The sequence below is a fragment of the Coregonus lavaretus genome (genome assembly GCF_964263955.1).
Source record: "Coregonus lavaretus genome assembly, chromosome: 10".
Lineage (NCBI taxonomy): Eukaryota > Metazoa > Chordata > Actinopteri > Salmoniformes > Salmonidae > Coregonus > Coregonus lavaretus.
The window spans coordinates 9,812,887-9,835,163 of NC_139997.1; the positions used below are offsets into that span (position 1 = coordinate 9,812,887).

Genomic DNA, 22,277 nt, shown 5'->3' on the forward strand with positions numbered 1-22,277 from the left:
CTTAATTTTTTTGAGCAGTGTATTTGTGAGTCTGTAACTTTCTCACTCATCATTATTCATGATTCATTCCGGATTATCTGTAATCATGGTAGCATCCACATTCATGTAGAGGTGTTTAGAAACATATTCTATTCTTATTTAAAATAAAAGTGACTCCAAAATGACACAATACATTATTTACCATTCATTTCTATTGGGCACAAAATAATCTGAAACACAACCAAAACAAACAGCAAATGCAAGCTTGATGTAGTCATTCCGTGCTATGAATATGGGACCAAATACTTTGTACTACTTTAATACACATATAAGTGAATTAGTCCCAATACTTTTGCTCTCCTAAAATGGGGAGACTATGTACAAAAAGTGCTGTGATTTCTAAACGGTTCACCCCATATGGATGAAAATACCTTCAAATTAAAGCTGACAGTCTGTACTCAAATCCAAACCTTTGTAGTATAGAGCCAAAAGAAGAAAAAATGTTTCACTGTCCCAATAACTACGGAGGGCATTGTATATACAGGGTCAGTTCCAATACCATATTTACAATGTGGAGGGATACTGGAGTGAGAGAGGTAAGGACAGCTGGTCTTGGTAGGATAGCTCAGAGCATCTGCTGTTTTTTAGTAGTTCAGTATAAGAGAGTTTTACAGCCATAAAGTACAAAAGACTGGCACATACCTTCCAAAGCAGGCCAATGCTGAGAGCCAATAGAAGCAGGCCTCCAATCACACTGCCCACAATAATGCCTACAGGCACCTCTCCTTTCACCCCTGGTTTACTGATGGTGACGCCAACCTGCAGACATGACAGGAGACAAAGGACAGGGTCAGGAGACAGGGGTCAGGAGACAGGGTCAGGGGACAAGGGTCAGGAGACAGGGTCAGGGGTCAGGAGACAGGGGTCAGGAGACAGGGGTCAGGAGACAGGGGACAGGGGTCAGGAGACAGGAGACAGGGGTCAGGAGACAGGAGACAAAGGACAGGGGTCAGGAGACAGAGGACAGGGGTCAGGAGACAGAGGACAGGGGTCAGGAGACAGAGGACAGGGGTCAGGAGACAGGGGACAGGGGACAGGGGTCAGGAGACAGGGGTCAGGGGTCAGGAGACAGGGGTCAGGAGACAGGGGTCAGGAGACAGGAGACAGGGGTCAGGAGACAGGGGTCAGGAGACAGGGGACAGGGTCAGGAGACAGGAGACAGGGGTCAGGAGACAGGGGTCAGGGGTCAGGAGACAGGGGTCAGGAGACAGGGGTCAGGAGACAGGAGACAGGGGTCAGGAGACAGAGGACAGGGGTCAGGAGACAGAGGACAGGGGTCAGGAGACAGAGGACAGGGGTCAGGAGACAGGGGACAGGGGTCAGGAGACAGGGGACAGGGTCAGGAGACAGGAGACAGAGGACAGGGGTCAGGAGACAGAGGACAGGGGTCAGGAGACAGGGGACAGGGGTCAGGAGACAGAGGACAGGGGTCAGGAGACAGAGGACAGGGGTCAGGAGACAGGGGTCAGGAGACAGGGGTCAGGAGACAGGGGACAGGGTCAGGAGACAGGGGTCAGGAGACAGGGGTCAGGAGACAGGGGACAGAGGACAGGGGTCAGGAGACAGGGTCAGGAGACAGGAGACAGGAGACAGGGTCAGGAGACAGGGGACAGGGGTCAGGAGACAGGGGACAGGGGTCAGGAGACAGGCAATGCAAGGAGTGTAGCTAGCTGTTAATATGCTGTTCATCTAAGATTCAGGAGAGGACAGCGTAGACACATTCAACTTGTACAAATCAACAAACAAGGCATGTTTTTTTCAGCGTCTCTCTGCCTGGATATCAGAGATATGACATTAAGGTGTATTGAAAAGTATTTAAAGTATTTGTCCAGTACCGTCAGGTGCTTGTGAGAGATAACCAGCAGTTCAGGTTGGGAAGGCTCTATCTCTGTGCTCACAGTCAGCACGGTAGACTGGAATGAGGACTGCTCAGAAACAACACAATAGGAGGATTAATGAGGTAATGACTGGACACCATTAAAGACGAGAAGCAAGCATGTAGATGATGAGGAACAGATGAATGTGTCTATCTATACTTACAGCAGCAAAGGTACCGTTCCATATCCGTGTGGTCACGTTCACAAAGAAATCGCTCATCAACTCCATGTCTTTCAGGACACATTTCATAGGTTGGCACTTGGCTGTCTTACAGTTCTGGAAGAATCAGAAAACAATAGATGGGTCATTCCTACCATGCGGAGCCTTTTCTGTCCTCAGGAAACATCACTTCTTATTTAGTGTATAATGTGGATTCCAAAAGGCTTTAAATATAAGGTCAGGTGTCCTTTACCTTAGAAACACAAAAATATGGATCTTGCAAGGGAATTTGATGCACTTTGAACACTTTGTTTCAGTGGATGTAGGGGGTTTTGCCATGTCCCCGGTGTTATTCATCAACGTCCACAAGAAATATAAGCCTTAAAATAATAACATTTAAAATCTTTCTTCATTATTTTATAGCTCTAGTTAAATTCTCTCTCATCAATAAGTTATTTTTCTCATGATTATTGTATTTATTATTATTTTATTTAAGATGTTCTGTATGTCCCTGACATCACTTCCCACCCTGTTAGTTTGTTGTAATTCTCCATTTAAGAAAACTTTCTAAAATGATCCCACATTCAGGAAGTGTCATAATTTCTTTGGTGGGAAAACAATGGTGCAAAGGTACAGGACATAAATATTAACACTCAGTTGTATCTATTTTTCCATGTTTCATGTTGTGAGTCTGTATGTCCCACTCATACATTTCCACCCTGTTAGGCTAAATCATAGAGAAAATTGACAAAATTCAAAATGTTAAAATTTGTTTGATAGAGAAGTTAAAATCCTGTTCAAGTGTTCAACATTACGCTAGCTCAATCTTGCTCACTCACAGAGCTATGGCACCGACAGACATGGCAGCTCTGCTTCTAGCTCCTAAGCAACTTTGCAGTATTTTGTATTTTTTGTATGTTATTTCTTGGCCATCACTAGCCGGCTACCACCCAGTTACTCAACCCTGCACCTTAGAGGCTGCTGCCTTATGTACATAGACATGGAATCACTGGCCACTTTAATAATGGAACACTAGTCACTTTAATAATGTTACATACTGCTTTACTCATTTCATATGCATTTACTGTATTCTACTGTATTTTAGTCTATGCCACTCCAACATTGCTCATCCTATTATTTTTATATTTCTTAATTCCATTCTTTTACTTTTAGATTTGTGTGTATTGTTGTGAATTGTTAGATACTACTGCACTGTTGGAGCTAGGAACAGAAGCATTTAGCTAAACCCGCAATAACATCTGCTAAATATGTGTATGTGACCAATAACATTTGATTTTGATTTGATATGAATTTGGGCTCCAAATGTTCACACTGTTAGGATTACGCACCTAACAGGTTGGAAAAAGCACCTGAAAAAATAAATAAGTGCCTGAGCTTGACCAATATGTTTTTCAATATGTATTTTTTCTGATTAGTATGCTTTTTTTTTTATATACGTATACTGTTTTTGTCAAAGGTTATGAGTTACAAAAGGCACCATATCGTAGGAATGACCCAGATATGCATTCAGAGATCATTAGATGTAAAACTGTGAATCTATCTTTGTCAGATATGCATTCAGAGGAGATCATTAGATGTAAAAGTTGTCTCTCTGAAATACAAAAAATGCACACACACACACACACACACACACACACACACACACACACACACACACACACACACACACACACACACACACACACACACACACACACACACACACACACACACACACACACACACACACACACACACACACACACACACACACACACACACACACACACACACACACACACACACACACACACCAGCTCCTCTGTGCCCATGAGGTTCTCCTTGGAGAAGGATGGTGTGTAAGGCTTCTCACTGATCTTCAGAGGATTGACGAGGCTGGTTACTTCACAGCTAACATCTCCAGCCTGCGGAACAGCAAGAGGACAACAGTCAATCTGTTTCAAATAGAACTAAGTCCATCAGAAAGGTCCTTCTTGCCAGATTCTCTCCATCAAACCTGGGATTTGAACCAGCAAACCTGGGCCGTGGCTAGTTATTTAGAGACAGGTTGACTGGTTATTTTTACTCACAGGTGCAGTGTTGACTCCTGTCACATACAGTAATGGGTTCCCTCCTGCTGTAGCGCTGGGCAGTGAGACTGTGAGGTAGGCAATATTCACTGGGAAATTCCCTGTAGAAACCTGAACAGAAGAGAAAACACATATAATTGATGCATCACACTTGTCTTACCATTTCTACCACAAGGGGAACTATTTTACCACAGACTGACTGACACAGAATGACTGTGTACCTGTGTGTGCATGATTTCTCACCTTCAGAGAGAATTTTAACTCAGGGCCGATGTCATTGAAAGTATTCACTGTGGTCTTCACCTCATTATCCATGTCAACCACGTAGAAATTTAGATTTGCTTCCCTGGAGAGAGCGATCTCTGAATCATAGTGGACAGGGATGGAGATAGAGGCTTGGTTGTCTGAGGGGTTCACCTCTTTGCTGTCACTGTAATAAGCACATGTAATCAATCAATCAATCAATCAATCAATCATGTAACAGAAGATCCATAGGCCTAAGAGAGATTACTATATGATCAACAAACAAGCAAATTCTGTGTGATCCTACCTTAGAGCTTCAAAGCTCACATCGGCTTCGGTCTGCAGTTGATTCAGGTTGAAGTCAAAGTTGATTACGAATGTCACCTGCAGGGAACAGATGTGTATTGTTTAGAAAACGACAACCCTGGCTGACAGAGAGAGAGACCTACACACACGCCCGTAATTGTTATGTTTGTCGTCAGCCCTTACCTCTTGGTTCTGCCTTAAAGCTGGGTACCCCACCTGGCATGAGAGGCTACGGAACTCTTTGGTGGAGCTGCACTTCACCTCTGTTCCATCACTCTGAAATGAATCACACAATGTTAGGGAATGTTTACTGATAAATATCCAAATAGTCATCCTATAGTGGGTGTCCTCCTAAAAAGCAAAGTGGCTGATGCATACTGGAGGAGTGATGGAGGCGTAGAAGAGGTTTTTTGAGTATGTGGCCATGACTCGGGTGTTGTACGCATTCTCCTTCTTGTTGGTCACAGACACAGTGAAGGACAGCCTCTTGTTCTTAAAGCTGACCAACATCTTAGACGAGCTGCAAAACACAACACTCATTTTACTCAAAACAATACAGAGGTTGTAAGAATGAATGTTAAAATATACCTGCAGTATGTGAGTGGGACTGTTCCAGTGCTGTAGAATGAAGATACTACATTATGATGGGGTGGGACTGTTCCAGTGCTGTAGAATGAAGATACTACATTATGATGGGGTGGGACTGTTCCAGTGCTGTAGAATGAAGATACTACATTATGATGGGGTGGGACTGTTCTAGTGCTGTAGAATGAAGATACTACATTATGATGGGGTGGGACTGTTCCAGTGCTGTAGAATGAAGATACTACATTATGATGGGGTGGGACTGTTCTAGTGCTGTAGAATGAAGATACTACATTATGATGGGGTGGGACTGTTCCAGTGCTGTAGAATGAAGATACTACATTATGATGGGGTGGGACTGTTCCAGTGCTGTAGAATGAAGATACTACATTATGATGGGGAATCCTTTAACTCTAACACATCTCATGGGTCAGTAAACATATGGTGGCACAATTAACTGGAGCAGTGAAAATAAAATATGTCATGCTACCCCTCTGACTGGCCGAGGTTTACAACCTTGCCACTCACTCTACGAGGTGCTGTCTGTACTGTACTGTCTGTCTGTCTGTACTGTGTGTATAATAATGATTTCAACAAATCGCACTGCACTTAACTGTTAAAGGTAATTATGTTTGAGCTGACATCCGTAGTGTTTACTTTAAATGCTATCATGACAGGGAAATTGATTTTAAAAGTTCAGCGCAATGTTGCTACATTGTGGTGTGTTTGAATCATGGACTCTGTTTATCAACTTATGTAACAAGCTGAATGTATTTTCTTTAACCAGCAAGGCTTGATAGAGGAAGTGTATTCCCAACTAAACCAGACCAGCAGAACAGAAAATGACTTATTTGTCTGGTCCCACAGAAAAACATTTGGGAATACTTTATTTATTATTTATTTCACCTTTATTTAACCAGGTAAGCCAGTTGAGAACAAGTTCTCATTTACAACTGCGACCTGGCCAAGATAAAGCAAAGCAGTGCGATAAAAACAGCAACACAGTGTTACATATGGGGTAAAACAAAACATAAAGTCAAAAATACCACAGAAAATATGTATACAGTGTGTGTTATCATGAGATATTATAGGGAAAGTGTTAATTTCTGATTGTTTATTTCAATTTTGTTTGTTGTGTTTCACATGCTTTGGCAATGTAAACATATGTTTCCCCCATGCCAATAAAGGCCATTTTAATTTACTTGATTTAGGTTGAGGGTAGCCTGCACCATTGAGCGCCGTGTTCAATATGGATTTCCTATGCTAGGTTGAGAGTGTGTCAGATCTCACCTGGGAATCATCTCTCCTTTCTTGACGTTCAAGAGCAGGTCACTCTCACACAGCTCGTCAGAGCCACAGTCTTTGGAGAATGGGATCTGTTTTAAGAGTTCACATGACATTGTTTAGGGGTTGAATTGAGAATTTAGATGTGGAGGTGCCCTATCCCGGTTCCACGTCCCGGTTCAACTCTAACCCTATCCTCAACCACAACCCTAACCCTAGCTTCAGGTCCATGTCCCGGTACAACCCTAACCCTAACCCTAGCCTCAACCACAACCCTAACCCTAGCTTCAGGTCCACATCCTGGTTCAACCCTAAACCCTAGCCTCAACCACAACCACAACCCTAACCCTAGCTTCATGTCCACATCCCAGTTCAACCCTAACCCTCAACCACAACCCTAACCCTAGCTTAATGTCCACATCTCGGTTCAACCGTAACCCTATCCTCAACCACAACCCTAACCCTAGCCCTAGCCCAAACTCTAGCCTCAACCCTAGCTTCATGTCCACATCTCGGTTCAACCGTAACCCTATCCTCAACCACAACCCTAACCCTAACCCTAGCTTCATGTCCACATCCCAGTTCAACCCTAACCCTAGCCTCAACCACAACCCTAACCCTAGCTTCAGGTCCACATCCCAGTTCAACCCTAACCCTAGCCCTAGCCCAAACTCTAGCCTCAACCCTAGCTTCATGTCCACGTCCCAGTTCAACTTTCCTCATGACCCTATGATATAAAATTATAGTGTTAAATTACAAGATTTTCATTCCTAATAACATCAAAAAGGAGACGCACTAACACACAGATAATAACATCAATAGACACTTAAATAACTGCAACATCAATATACAGTAACATTTAATATATACTCTATCATATATAACTGAAACTCACAAAGAACTCCCATGCAGTAGGACGGAGCACATCTAGAACAGGACTGGAGTCTGGGTGCTGCAGAGTGATGTCCACACGCAGACCGATGGAGCTCACAAAGTCAGGGGCCTCCTGTCAGACAATAAAATAGGATTTATTTGATTTGTTTCATTTGACAGGGAACATGTACAACACAACAAACATCGCACTAGATTGTAGCTACATACTGTACATAGCTCATTCTCTGCAGGATCAGAACTTAGTAAAATGATTGGAATTGTATAAGGTAAACCAAATGACAATACAGCAATGTAGTGTATTCTATATCCTTTTTCATCTTATAATAATAATAAAAATAATATGCCATTTAGCAGACGCTTTTATCCAAAGCGACTTACAGTCATGCGTGCATACATCTTCATACATACATGTAAATATTAGTCTTGGCAATGTTCCTCAAACAACAATTTATTTATTTTTAAAGGGATTTATATATTAATGATATGTACCCATTGATTTTTGAAGAATATAGCTTATAAATGCCTCATGAGCTTAGTTCAACTGTCGTACCCCATCAGAACCATAAATATAAGTTTGTTTTACTCCAATGTTTGTAGTCTAATAAAAAGCATGAGCTGGCGTACACCCAGAGAACATTATTTAGTGTAGAGGTGCTGACTAACGGAGAATAAACTGGAAGTTATAAAAACAAATAAAGAGAGTGGCTATGTTTAAACTCCCAGTAATTGATTGGGTAAGAAACGACCAACGTTTTGGCATCACTGTGCCTCCACCCTGAAGAAGTAGAGTGTGCAACTCTCTTGATTTGTTTTTATAACTCCAATGTTTGTAAACAACGTAAATGTAAACAAAAACTGTATAGCCTCAAAACATGGTTAAAACTATAATTTTGATATCATGGATGGTCAGTCCTTGCATCCATAGCTCTGTCTATGAATTCGAGAGTCGTTATGCTTTGTTATTGTTTCAACTGCGGATTGCCCCTTTAAGTGTTTGTTGAAAGGATCATTCCTCCATTCAAAATGAACACAGTAATTCAACAAGGCCTGATAAAAGAGGAAAACCAGAAACACTTCATTCAGCAAATCATCATAAAACCATTTCATATTTTCTATCTTTACCTGAACAAAGACCTCTAGGGTGTCACAGACCTCCCTGGTGGAAACCCTGATCTCTTTCTGCAGGACTCTCTCTGAGTTACTGAACTGACCTCTGGAGGTGACGCGAGACGACTGGAGATCAGCATCCAGGGTCAGGTTGTACCTGAGAGCTGAGGTGAGACGTAACAGAGGCAACAAGACACAATTAGAGGGCGCCAAGACCATTACTATGATGTGAGAAGCCCCTGTAATACTGAACGTGACCACTGATATGACAGTGACCGTGTGGAGAGGGGAAGGGAGAGAGAGAGAGAGAGGAAGGGGGAGAGAGAGAGAGAGAGAGGAAGAGAGAGAGAGAGAGGAAGGGGGAGAGAGAGGAAGAGAAGGAGAAAGAGAGAGAGACAGATTGACACAGGAAAGCAGGGCTTACCCACAGGTCCTACAGGTATCTTGGGCCTGAAGGTGGCGCTGAAACAGACAGAAGTGTTGAAGCAGGACACCAGCCTCCCACTGACCCTGCACGTCTTACTCAGGATGCTGACCTTGTCAGGGTTAAAGGTCGCCCTCGCTGTCACCACGGCCAGACCTCGAGACCTGGGAGAGGAACAGTCTACTGAGTATTCTCCTCATAATCATAATCATTGAGTCATAGGGCCTCCTGTAGCTCAGTTGGTAGAGCATGGCACTTGCAACGCCAGGGTTGTGGGTTCGATTCCCACGGGGGGCCAGTATGAAAAATGTATGCACTCACTAACTGTAAGTTGCTCTGGATAAGAGCGTCTGCTAAATGACTAAAATGTAAATGGAATAATCAAATCTCAATCTAGCTAGCTCTTGTATGCACGAATGACTACATCTTCACAGGGCATCACTTAACTACTGTATGAGTCAACTTTTGATTGGTTGACTCATTAATTCATTTATTGATTAATTGACTGGTTAATTGGTTGACTGACTGATTGATTCAATCTTTAAATAATGATATAATGGACATCAGCAGCTATGTAGAAGTGGGGAATGGACAGCATAATAATCCAGCTAGCTGTTCTGTTCTGCTCTGCTCTCCATATGGAGTGGGACGAGGTAACAACACTCAATTATTTTACACAGTTAAGACCAAGCTGTCCATGAGACAGCACATCTCACTCAGTCAACAAAAACTTGAGGAGACAAGCATTGTATGTTTCTCTCACAACCTGCTGTAATTCCATTGGTTTGGTTTAGAGTTACTGTAACCCCAAATAAGTTGGCCAGCTGCCAAGAACAGCTGCCAGTTTGTTGATATCAAGTAAACACTTAACTCGAGTGGGACATGTGGGAATTGTGGGAAACAAAATGATATAGTTTACCTCTGAAGAGGAGGGGTGGAACTGGGTTAAAACAAAGAAAAGAGAAGAAACTAGCGAATCTCACCAGAGCTGGACCACCTTCCCGTAAGCCCCCACTGATACATCTGGGATGGTGTCATCGTTTAGGTCGGAACTGGCGTCTAGGGACCGCCCAAAATACTTCAACGCAGGGTCCAGCTTGGAGCCTAGGATTTTCTGAAATGAACAGGATAAAACACGATCTCACAACTTGATCTCACATCAAATGCTCACGTTGGCTGAATTCCAACAGCCTGAGAAACGCTCATATTCTCAGAATTACAAAACCTCCAATATTTGCATTCTATATTGAGACATGCTAGCAAGTGCTTATGGTTAGGCTAAGGTTGCATTGAGTGTTAGCACTGAGCACCATCTGCATCATCGGCAGGTCTGTATTCAGAGGACAGTGTTGAGTCCTGTAGCTACCTGAGAGCACTGTGTCCTCAGCCTCTTCTTGTCCCCGTTGAAGACATAAATGACCCCCCTGTTGTTGTCTTCCAGTGGGGCTCCTACCACCACATCACTGTAACCATCCATGTTGAGGTCAGGCACCGCTGAGATAGACATCCCAAAACGAGCGTTGTCCACTGGGGATGGACCCTTCAGGAACCCCTGGTCACTTAGGACGCCCTAGAAACACAGATGGAAAATAATTCATATTGAATATACTGTAAGTGTGCTTAGGAAGATCTGTCTTTCAAAATGTCCTGAACCACTGTGCTCAGAACATGCAGTGTGTAGACCAAAATGAAACCATTAGACGAAATGTACTGTAGTGGGTCTGCCCTCAAAAAAGAGATGAAAGGCTTTGGGCTGTAGGTTACAGTACCGTAGAGTACAGTACAGTACAGTAGAGTACAATACAGTACAGTAGAGTACAGTACAGTGGACTACAGTAGGTTACAGTACAGTAGAGTACAGTAGAGTACAGTACAGTAGAGTACAGTACAGTAGAGTACAGTTCAGTAGAGTACAGTACAGTACAGTAGAGTACAATACAGTACAGTAGAGTACAGTACAGTGGACTACAGTAGGTTACAGTACAGTAGAGTACAGTAGAGTACAGTACAGTAGAGTACAGTTCAGTAGAGTGCAATACAGTACAGTACAGCAGAGTACAATGAAGTACAGTAGAGTAGAGTGCAGTACAGTACAGTACAGTAGAGTGCAGTATGTGTGGCTTACCTTGGTGAAAGAGAGGAGATAGACCTTCCCAGTCTCCTTCTTCTGTTCATTCATGAACATGGGAGCGCCGACCAGCAGTAGATCAGACACACCATCTTTATCCACGTCCAAAGGACAGAGTACACTGCCATAGTAGGAGCCTATCTACAGAATAGAAAGCACATAGAACACACAGTGTCTTTAGAGCCAGTGAGCAGAAACAAAGGATAACAACATTAACAAGTCAGAGATGATAGATCACACAGAGATAATAAAGAGAACGTGGATCATAGAAAGCCATGACATCTACCACCACAAAAAAAAGGTACATGCTCTTCTCTGTCAGGCAGTCCAACCCTCGTACCTGATCTCCTCTCTGGGAGTCTATGACGGTGGGTTGTCCCTTGCTGTTGATGGTGTACACTATGACCTGTCCAGTGTGGTTGGACCGAGGAGCGCCAGCCACATAGTACTCCGTGCTGCCATCATTCAGCGTTGTCACGGAGTAGCCTGAACCGAACAGCCAAACAGAACATTATGGACTAATTTGTAACAATATCCAGTGCTAGTAGTCTTACTGCCAGTCACACTGTAAATCAAGATATATTTAGTTTGAACTCCAATAAACATTCAAATTGAGTTAGAAATTGTTGGAAAAGCAAGAGACCAAAGAATGGCACGGTGCTGTATGATAAACAAATAATAAAATAGCAGGTAAAGGAGCAAATATTGACATTTAGAACGAACTCACCTAATAGTGAACTGTGGTTTCTGTCCTCTAGGACTTTCTCAAAGGTCGTCTTGGGGAAGATGTCTGATTTCTGAGCAGTGTAGTGAACCACAGTACCACTCCAGCCATAGGCCCCCACTGCACCCAGCATCATCATGTTCTAGAACAAGTGGGAGAGAATTACCCGTTTAAACATGCTGAATAGAGGCTTACAGGTTGGAAATAAATGTGGAGGTTTGTGTGATAGTATCCTTAGCCTGAACATACCTGCTTCTTGGTTTGGTGGGCACTGAACCCCACTTGGGACATCTCCATCTGAAAATCACCCCCTTTCCCAGTACCTGTCTCCCAAGACAACACAGAGTAAGACTGCTACCTTCTTAAAAGGTAACATGTCTTCAAGGTCCATTCATACTGTTGGAATGTATATAGGTCGATATTTTTTCATTATGGATACAAATTTGACCTCTATCAAAAATTAAGAATAAATTACTTTAAAAAACAGTAGTGTACCCTCTATATTGAAGATTCTGTCTCCCAGAGTTCCAGCGATCTCAAGCAGAGCTTCCTCAGCTGACACATTAAAGAAGTACCTGTCTGCCGGGGTACTGGCGATGGACTTGATCTCAGCAATCAGGTTTTTAGTGTCGATGTCATTCCTTATGTAATACCCAAGGACCTAGAAACATAATAAAGAATACATTTTAAAACGATTCATGTTAGAATGAAAGGGACGATTAATAAAACATAATAATATCATGTTATAAAAGTATTAAACAGTAAATGTTAATACCTCACACTCAACACTGTATATACGTATGTGCCTTTTGATAAAGAGATTTTATGTCAACGAGACAAACCTAGATCAATAAAGGTTTGAGTGTGATTGAGTGTGATATTAACTTACAGCAATACCAAACCGGGTGATCTGGTCCTGCTCACACTTCCCGATGACGTTGTCTTTGAGGTCCTTGTCGTGAGACTCTCCATCCGTCACCACCACCATCACCTTACTGGCTCCAGGTCGGCCACCGTTCCTAGGCAAGAACGCCTGCTGTCTGAGATACACACTCAACAGGTGTCAAATAGTAGCATCCATCTCAAACCCAAGTCAATAGCAAAAAGCATGTAAAGAAATAGTTTCTAAAACACTTGTTCTGAACACATTTTATTGTGTTGGATTCCATTGGATTCCATTCTTCTATGTGTTGTATTCCATTCTATTCTATTCAAGTGTTCCATTCTAACCCCCTCTTTGGGGGGATTTCAGTTTGCAAATAGAGATTCTAATCCTTTTGTTCAAGTCTTTTTTATAAATATGTTGAGTCAACAGAGTCAGGATATCTTTATATAGAATACATCAGGTCACGGTCACTTAAGGTTCCATTGACTAACAGAAAACAAGAGGAAAGGCCTGAGAATGTTGGCATTGCAGGCATGGAAAGTGTTGCAGACTGAGACGCACCTGGAAAATTCAATGGCCCGGAAGGTGTTAGTCTCCAAGCCTGACTTCTGGAGTATGTTCGCTGCAGCCGCAATGATTGAGTCTTTGGTTTTGTAGGAGTTCAGATGGAATTCAAAAGACGGATCAACTGCGTACTGTATAATACTTACCTGAAAGCAAAAACATAAAGTCAACAAACAAACTGATAGGGACAGATAATTTACTTGGGCCAGGATTCAATCTGACCGTGGGTTGTCGACAATGCAGCTTTTAAAGGCAATTTCCAACTGAGAAGAAATATGCAGCGTTTACCGTGAATGAGAACATTGCCTTTAAAAGCTGCATTGTCGATTGCATCCGGCCTTTGACAATTCCTATAAATGGCAGTCGTGGCATTTCATTCTTCCTGAGCCCAGGTGGCAATTAATATACAGTACACTGATAACTGTGATCCCACTTACCTGAGTATTGTCAGGTCCAATATCCAAGTTCTCCAACAGTTTCTTGAGGAAAGCCACAACTGGTGGCCAGGGATATATACTGTTAGAGCCATCCAAGACAATAGCAATATCCATGGGACCCCCACAAGCTGGACAGACAAGAGAAGAATTGGGTTAATGTCAGTACTGTATGGTAACCATGTATAACTCCAATTACAAAGGGGCGTTAAATATGATATACAGTAGGACTTAATTTATACTTTTAATCAAAGGTGAAAACAATAGAGAACTCGTATTCTAAGAATACGTATGTCAAAATGATTGTGGACTCTTACTCTGAAGGGCAGGTGAGAATGAAGACAGGGGGTTGAAGAGAGGGCCGACTTCTGCACAGATCCCTGGGTAGTAATACTGACTGCCACATTTCTGAGCCCACAGAGGTCCACATGTCTACCAGGAGAAGACGAGACGATGCATGACATACAAGGTAAAACATCCAAATCAACCTTTAGGCTATCAGCCAATTCCAAACGGATCTTCTTGGAGCTTTCCAGCTGTACAATCAGATATAGGTAAAAGCTGCTTACCATGAATCAATCTCCCGTGACAGTGCGTGCTAGGGTTAGGGTATCTAGGGTTAGGGTAGTTAGGGTATCTAGGGTTAGGGTATCTAGGGTATCTAGGGTTAGGGTAGTTAGGGTATCTAGGGTTAGGGTATCTAGGGTATCTAAGGTATCTAGGGTTAGGGTAGCTAGGGTATCTAGGGTTAGGGTAGCTAGGGTTAGGGTATCTAGGGTTAGGGTAGCTAGAGTTAGGGTATCTAGGGTTAGGGTATCTAGGGTTAGGGTAGCTAGGGTTAGAATATCTAGGGTTAGGGTAGGTTAGAGTATCTAGGGTAGCTAGGGTTAGGGTAGCTAGGATTAGGGTAGCTAGGGTTAGGGTAGCTAGGGTTAGGGTAGCTAGGGTTAGAGTATCTAGGGTTAAGGTAGGTTAGAGTATCTAGGGTAGCTAGGGTTAGGGTAGCTAGGGTTAGGGTAGCTAGGGTTAGGGTAGCTAGGGTTAGGGTAGCTAGGGTTAGGGTAGGTTAGAGTATCTAGGGTAGCTAGGGTTAGGGTAGCTAGGGTTAGGGTAGCTAGGGTTAGGGTAGCTGGGGTTAGAGTATCTAGGGTTAGGGTAGCTAGGGTTAGGGTAGCTAGGGTTAGAGTATCTAGGGTAGCTAGGGTTAGGGTAGCTAGGGTTAGGGTATCTAGGGTTAGGGTATCTAGGGTTAGAGTATCTAGGGTAGCTAGGGTTAGGGTAGCTAGGGTTAGGGTATCTAGGGTTAGGGTAGCTAGGGTTAGGGTATCTAGGGTTAGAGTATCTAGGGTAGCTAGGGTTAGGGTAGCTAGGGTTAGGGTATCTAGGGTTAGAGTATCTAGGGTAGCTAGGGTTAGGGTAGCTAGGGTTAGAGTATCTAGGGTTAGGGTAGCTAGGGTTAGAGTATCTAGGGTTAGGGTATCTAGGGTTAGGGTATCTAGGGTTAGAGTATCTAGGGTAGCTAGGGTTAGGGTAGCTAGGGTTAGGGTATCTAGGGTTAGAGTATCTAGGGTAGCTAGGGTTAGGGTATCTAGGGTTAGGGTAGCTAGGGTTCGAGTATCTAGGGTTAGGGTAGCTAGGGTTAGGGTAGCTAGGGTTAGGGTAGCTAGGGTTAGGGTAACTAGGGTTAGAGTATCTAGGGTTAGGGTAGCTAGGGTTAGGGTATCTAGGGTTAGGGTAATTCTACTGCTATACAGACTCAGAAGTAGTGATGTGAAATCTGCTTACCATAAATGTATCTTCTGTAGCTGTACGGGTTAGGGTCAGCCCCAGGCTCATGTTGACATTGACGTTCCTCACTGTTGATATGCTGACTGAGTCTGAAACAGGAGAGGAAGAACAGTTAGTACACTGTACTTACATTACAGGAATAATTACGCTGTAATAAGAAAAACACTTTAATGTAAAGTGTTATTGAATACATTATCATGGTGTAATTACAGAGGTTTACCAACATTCATTAAAACACACAATGAGCACAATGAGTTCAATGAGAACTTGCAACTCTGAACAAAATCCCATCCTAACCACTGTGGCCATCATTCTGACTTACAGACAGATTTGACAGGATTCGAAAAGATTTCAAGGAAATGATGTGGTAAAACACAAGCTAACACTATAGGACTCACATAAGGATTGCTAAAAGAATGACAGTAGTTTATAGAAAATACAAAAGGGGAGAGTATGAATAGTTAGCCTGGGTGCTAGTCTGTTACTGCTCTCTTGCCAACTCCTTATGGAATTTAAAGCAAATTCCATGTTTGGTTTGACAAAGACAAAAATGGAGTTGGCAAGAGCACAAATAGATCTGAGACCAGGCTAATGAATAGCTGTAACTGTCATACTCTGCAGGTTGAGTCTCTGACATCCTGAACTGGCCCCTCTGATCTCACACTTGTAGACATCTCCTTTCCTGTCCTGGTTGTATCCACTCCAGGGAGAACCAACCAGCAACCTGGGGGGAAACACACACACACACACACACAAATTACTTACAGTTGAAGTCGGAAGTTTACATACACCTTAGCCAAATACATTTAAACTCCGTTTTTTCACAATTCCTGACATTTAATCCTAGTAAAAATTCCCTGTCTTAGGTCAGTTAGGATCACCACTTTATTTTAAGAATGTGAAATGTCAGAATAATAGTAGAGAATGATTTATTTCAGCTTTTATTTCTTTCATCACATTTCCAGTGGGTCAGAAGTTTACATTCCCTCAATTAGTATTTGGTAGCATTGACTTTAAGTTGTTTAACTTGGGTCAAACGTTTCGGGTAGCCTTCCACAAGCTTCCCACAATAAGTTGGGTGAATTTTGGCCCATTCCTCCTGACAGAGCTGGTGTAACTGAGTCAGGTTTGTAGGCCTCCTTGCTCGCACACGCTTTTTCAGTTCTGCCCACACATTTTGTATAGGATTGAGGTCAGGGCTTTGTGATGGCCACTCCAATACCTTGGCATTGTTGTCCTTAAGCCATTTTGCAACAACTTTGGAAGTATGCTTGGGGTCATTGTCCATTTGGAAGACCCATTTGCGACCAAGCTTTAACTTCCTGACTGATGTCTTGAGATGTTGCTTCAATATATCCACATAATTTTCCTTCCTCATGATGCCATCTATTTTGTGAAGTGCACCAGTCCCTCCTGCAGCAAAGCACCCCCACAGCATGATGCTGCCACCCCCGTGCTTCACGGTTGGGATGGTGTTCTTCGGCTTGCAAGCAACCCCCCCTTTCCTCCAAACATAACGATGGTCATTATGGCCAAACAGTTCAATTTTAGTTTCATCAGACCAGAGGACATTTCTCCAAAAAGTACGACCTTTGTCCCCATGTGCAGTTGCAAACCATAGTCTGGCTTTTTTATGGCGGTTTTGGAGCAGTGGCTTCTTCCTTGCTGAGCGGCCTTTCAGGTAATGTCAATATAGGACTCGTTTTACTGTGGAGATAGATACTTTTGTACCCGTTTCCTCCAGCATCTTCACAAGGTCCTTTGCTGTTGTTCTGGGATTGATTTGCACTTTTCGCACCAAGGTACGTTCATCTCTAGGAGACAGAACGCGTCTCCTTCCTGAGCGGTATGACGGCTGCGTGGTTCCATTGTGTTTATACTTGCGTACTATTGTTTGTACAGATGAACGTGGTACCTTCAGGCGTTTGGAAATTTCTCCCAAGGATGAACCAGACTTGTGGAGGTCTACAATTTTTTTTCTGAGGTCTTGGCTGATTTCTTTTGATTTTCCCATGATGTCAAGCAAAGAGGCACTGAGTTTGAAGGTAGGCCTTGAAATACATCCACAGGTACACCTCCAATTGACTCAAATGATGTCAATTACCCTATCAGAAGCTTCTAAAGCCATGACATCATTTTCTGGAATTTTCCAAGCTGTTTAAACCCACAGTCAACTTTGTGTACGTAAACTTCTTACCCACTGGAATTGTGATACAGTGAATTATAAGTGAAATAATCTGTCTGTAAACAATTGTTGGACAAATTATTTGTGTCATGAACATAGTAGATGTCCTCACCGACTTGCCAAAACTTTAGTTTGTTAACAAGAAATTTGTGGAGTGGTTGAAAAACTAGTTTTAATGACTCTAACCTAAGTGTATGTAAACTTCCGACTTCAACTTTACAATGGGGTGTAGATCTAAATTACACCATTAATGGTAGCTAATACTATTGTTAGGAAATATTTGGGTACAGTACCATACATTGACAACAAGACAATTACAGTAACATGATCTGTAAGCAGAGTTTTTCCTTTTCTACAGGTGTGGAAGGTAAACACATAATGTACCAAAGTCACCATTAACAGTTCATCTTAGGGTGGAAAGTATAATAAGCACCTTAACCCTGAGGAGGCAAAGTGCAGATTTGATCACTCTTTTGTTGCTGAGAATTTTCCTGCACAGCCTGAAATGCAAACGTGTAGTGTGTTGGAGGTTTAAAAAGGCTTCTAAAGTTTGTTATTTCTACTTTTAAATGTCAGACTTGATTTACCCTATGATTTGAAACCCAATAAACCCTATAGAAAATGTCCATTATATAATCCACATAATAATTCACATTTCCTGTTGCTGCAGGATTATTTTCCTGCTGTAGCAAACTGGCTCAAATTAAGATCCTACATCTGTATGAGCATGTTTTCAGTCTCTTTCTGTTGCATGAGAAGGAAAGAGCCATAATAAGTGCCAGTCCTGTCGTCTGCTGCTGGTGGCTCAGGAGCTGGGTAAACATGGGGATTATCACCATGTGAGTCAGCCAGTCAGGACACACATGGCCACTAGATTACACAATGTGATGTCAAACCCACCTTCCACAGAAACCAGCCACACGTATTACCACACATATTTTTACACACACGCACGCACGCACGCACACACGCACACACGCACACGCATGCACGCACACACACACACACGCACCTACTAGATTTCACACCCATATAAATGCCAAGCCCACTCCATTATACATTACACATCATGGAGGAAAGCCCCACCTTGCTAGACTACACAGTGTGGACGGACAGACCACACAGCGTTCCTAGACTGATGACACACAGATGGACTCACTACAACATCCTGTGAGGTACAGTATGACAACATAACAGCACCACTCAGACTGAGAATGAGTGGACACAGACATGCTGAAATATGGTCACTGAGGTGTGACAGTGTGTCAGTGAAGTCTTGCTGTGTTTGATTGGCCACTCATGGGAGTACATCTGGAGTTCTGGGAATACCTGTATGATGTTCTATTGCAAACCAATCTATTTTTGTTTGGCCAGGACACAGTGTGTTGGTGTGATATTAAACCTGGTAAAGACTGAATAAAAGCCCATGGTATCAGCTGTATGCCGGACAGGATGGAACGTGGGCAAAGTTCCTCACCTGCTTGGCGTCATTAAACCACAAAGAAGAGAAACATGCCTTCCACTGGCTACAGAATACGCAGCACATTATTATGTTGTGCTTCTCATTGCTGGTGTAAGATGAACTGTTACCATTAAGTATTCAAATCTTGGTATTTGTGTTCTCTGTTTCCTGGAATATTCCAAAACTCCCCTTCTTTAATCGTGCTACATAGGAATAATGATTAAGCTAGTAGTGTGATTCAGAGAGCGATAAATGTCCCCTGACTTTAGAGTTAGAGCCAAAGCCTACACTCTGAGACAGGAAGCAGACAATTAGACAAAGGGAATGTACTTTGACCCCGGCCCTCTCTGTGATGTCATACATTCAGGCTTTCAATACAACAAGGCAATCTCTATTCTTTGGGGTTCACAGGGACTCTGGGTTTTCCCTTTACTGACTCACTGCTTTTTTTCTTTACCCTCCTCATTTCAAGTGGGGTATTTGTCAAGATTACAAATGACCAAAGAATAAATGTCTACTAGTTTGAGTATCAGTCTCTAATACACAGGCTAAATCACTACTGTTATTTTATAATAAACCTAGTGTCATCCACCAGCTGGCTCTCTATCTGTTGAATTAGCCCGGGGAAGAGGTTAGTCAAAACCTGTTGAATTAGCCCAGGGAAGAGGTTAGTCAAAACCTGTTGAATTAGCCCGGGGAAGAGGTTAGTCAAAACCTGTTGAATTAGCCCGGGGAAGAGGTTAGTCAAACCTTGTTGAATTAGCCCGGGGAAGATGTTAGTCAAACCTTGTTGAATTAGCCCGGGGAAGAGGTTAGTCAAACCTTGTTGAATTAGCCCGGGGAAGAGGATAGTCAAACCTTGTTGAATTAGCCCAGGGAAGAGGTTAGTCAAACCTTGTTGAATTAGCCCGGGGAAGAGGTTAGTCAAACCTTGTTGAATCAGCCCGGGGAAGAGGTTAGTCAAACCTTGTTGAATTAGCCCAGGGAAGAGGTTAGTCAAACCTTGTTGAATTAGCCCGGGGAAGAGGTTAGTCAAACCTTGTTGAATTAGCCCGGGGAAGAGGTTAGTCAAACCTTGTTGAATTAGCCCGGGGAAGAGGTTAGTCAAACCTTGTTGAATTAGCCCGGGGAAGAGGTTAGTCAAACCTTGTTGAATTAGCCCGGGGAAGACGTTAGTCAAACCTTGTTGAATTAGCCCAGGGAAGAGGTTAGTCAAACCTTGTTGAATTAGCCCGGGGAAGAGGTTAGTCAAACCTTGTTGAATTAGCCCAGGGAAGAGGTTAGTCAAACATTGTTGAATTAGCCCGGGGAAGAGGTTAGTCAAACCTTGTTGAATTAGCCCGGGGAAGAGGTTAGTCAAACCTTGTTGAATTAGCCCAGGGAAGAGGTTAGTCAAACCTTGTTGAATTAGCCCAGGGAAGAGGTTAGTCAAACCTTGTTGAATTAGCCCGGGGAAGAGGTTAGTCAAACCTTGTTGAATTAGCCCAGGGAAGAGGTTAGTCAAACCTTGTTGAATTAGCCCAGGGAAGAGGTTAGTCAAACATTGTTGAATTAGCCCAGGGAAGAGGTTAGTCAAACCTTGTTGAATTAGCCCGGGGAAGAGGTTAGTCAAACCTTGTTGAATTAGCCCGGGGAAGAGGTTAGTCAAACCTTGTTGAATTAGCCCAGGGAAGAGGTTAGTCAAACCTTGTTGAATTAGCCCAGGGAAGAGGTTAGTCAAACCTTGTTGAATTAGCCCGGGGAAGAGGTTAGTCAAACCTTGTTGAATTAACCCGGGGAAGAGGTTAGTCAAACCTTGTTGAATTAGCCCAGGGAAGAGGTTAGTCAAACCTTGTTGAATTAGCCCAGGGAAGAGGTTAGTCAAACATTGTTGAATTAGCCCAGGGAAGAGGTTAGTCAAACCTTGTTGAATTAGCCCAGGGAAGAGGTTAGTCAAACCTTGTTGAATTAGCCCGGGGAAGAGGTTAGTCAAACCTTGTTGAATTAGCCCGGGGAAGAGGTTAGTCAAACCTTGTTGAATTAGCCCGGGGAAGAGGTTAGTCAAACCTTGTTGAATTAGCCCGGGGAAGAGGTTAGTCAAACCTTGTTGAATTAGCCCGGGTAAGAGGTTAGTCAAACCTTGTTGAATTAGCCCGGGGAAGAGGTTAGTCAAACCTTGTTGAATTAGCCCGGGGAAGAGGTTAGTCAAACCTTGTTGAATTAGCCCGGGTAAGAGGTTAGTCAAACCTTGTTGAATTAGCCCGGGGAAGAGGTTAGTCAAACCTTGTTGAATTAGCCCGGGTAAGAGGTTAGTCAAACCTTGTTGAATTAGCCCGGGGAAGAGGTTAGTCAAACCTTGTTGAATTAGCCCGGGGAAGAGGTTAGTCAAACCTTGTTGAATTAGCCCGGGGAAGAGGTTAGTCAAACCTTGTTGAATTAGCCCGGGGAAGAGGTTAGTCAAACCTTGTTGAATTAGCCCGGGGAAGAGGTTAGTCAAACGTTGTTGAATTAGCCCGGGGAAGAGGTTAGTCAAACCTTGTTGAATTAGCCCAGGGAAGAGGTTAGTCAAACCTTGTTGAATTAGCCCAGGGAAGAGGTTAGTCAAACCTTGTTGAATTAGCCCAGGGAAGAGGTTAGTCAAACCTTGTTGAATTAGCCCAGGGAAGATGTTAGTCAAACCTTGTTGAATTAGCCCAGGGAAGAGGTTAGTCAAAACCTGTTGAATTAGCCCAGGGAAGAGGTTAGTCAAAACCTGTTGAATTAGCCCAGGGAAGAGGTTAGTTAAAACCTGTTGAATTAGTCTGGGGACGAGGTTAGTTAAAAACTGTTGAATTAGCCCAGGGAAGAGGTTAGTCAAAACCTGTTGAATTAGCCTGGGGACGAGGTTAGTTAAAAACTGTTGAATTAGTCTGGGGACGAGGTTAGTCAAACCTTGTTGAATTTGCCCGGGGACGAAGTTAGTCAAAACCTGTTGAATTAGTCTTGGGACGAGGTTAGTTAAAAACTGTTTAATTAGTCTGGGGATGAGGTTAGTTAAAAACTGTTTAATTAGTCTTGGGACGAGGTTAGTCAAACCTTGTTGAATTAGCCCGGGGAAGAGGTTAGTTAAAAACTGTTG

At 43.0% G+C, this 22,277-nt stretch overlaps 1 protein-coding gene across 1 annotated transcript in view; it reads right to left on the minus strand.

Moving 5' to 3' along the window:
* LOC311135600 (integrin alpha-2-like) overlaps positions 1–22,277 on the minus strand; it is a 33,997-nt gene that overhangs the window by 3,513 nt on the left and 8,207 nt on the right. The window contains exons 3-28 of the mRNA XM_084169612.1: positions 16,148–16,257; positions 15,531–15,622; positions 14,063–14,177; positions 13,749–13,876; positions 13,309–13,457; positions 12,751–12,901; positions 12,357–12,522; positions 12,111–12,184; positions 11,865–12,003; positions 11,478–11,623; positions 11,135–11,278; positions 10,376–10,579; positions 9,993–10,123; positions 9,010–9,173; positions 8,601–8,749; positions 7,480–7,590; positions 6,591–6,676; positions 5,094–5,235; positions 4,899–4,991; positions 4,717–4,793; positions 4,410–4,596; positions 4,167–4,277; positions 3,891–4,001; positions 2,080–2,193; positions 1,875–1,964; positions 682–798 (exon numbers count right to left, since the gene is read on the minus strand). Of these exons, the coding sequence (XP_084025738.1) occupies positions 682–798; positions 1,875–1,964; positions 2,080–2,193; positions 3,891–4,001; positions 4,167–4,277; positions 4,410–4,596; positions 4,717–4,793; positions 4,899–4,991; positions 5,094–5,235; positions 6,591–6,676; positions 7,480–7,590; positions 8,601–8,749; positions 9,010–9,173; positions 9,993–10,123; positions 10,376–10,579; positions 11,135–11,278; positions 11,478–11,623; positions 11,865–12,003; positions 12,111–12,184; positions 12,357–12,522; positions 12,751–12,901; positions 13,309–13,457; positions 13,749–13,876; positions 14,063–14,177; positions 15,531–15,622; positions 16,148–16,257 (3,301 nt within the window). The remainder of the gene's footprint in view (positions 1–681; positions 799–1,874; positions 1,965–2,079; positions 2,194–3,890; positions 4,002–4,166; positions 4,278–4,409; positions 4,597–4,716; positions 4,794–4,898; positions 4,992–5,093; positions 5,236–6,590; positions 6,677–7,479; positions 7,591–8,600; positions 8,750–9,009; positions 9,174–9,992; positions 10,124–10,375; positions 10,580–11,134; positions 11,279–11,477; positions 11,624–11,864; positions 12,004–12,110; positions 12,185–12,356; positions 12,523–12,750; positions 12,902–13,308; positions 13,458–13,748; positions 13,877–14,062; positions 14,178–15,530; positions 15,623–16,147; positions 16,258–22,277) is intronic.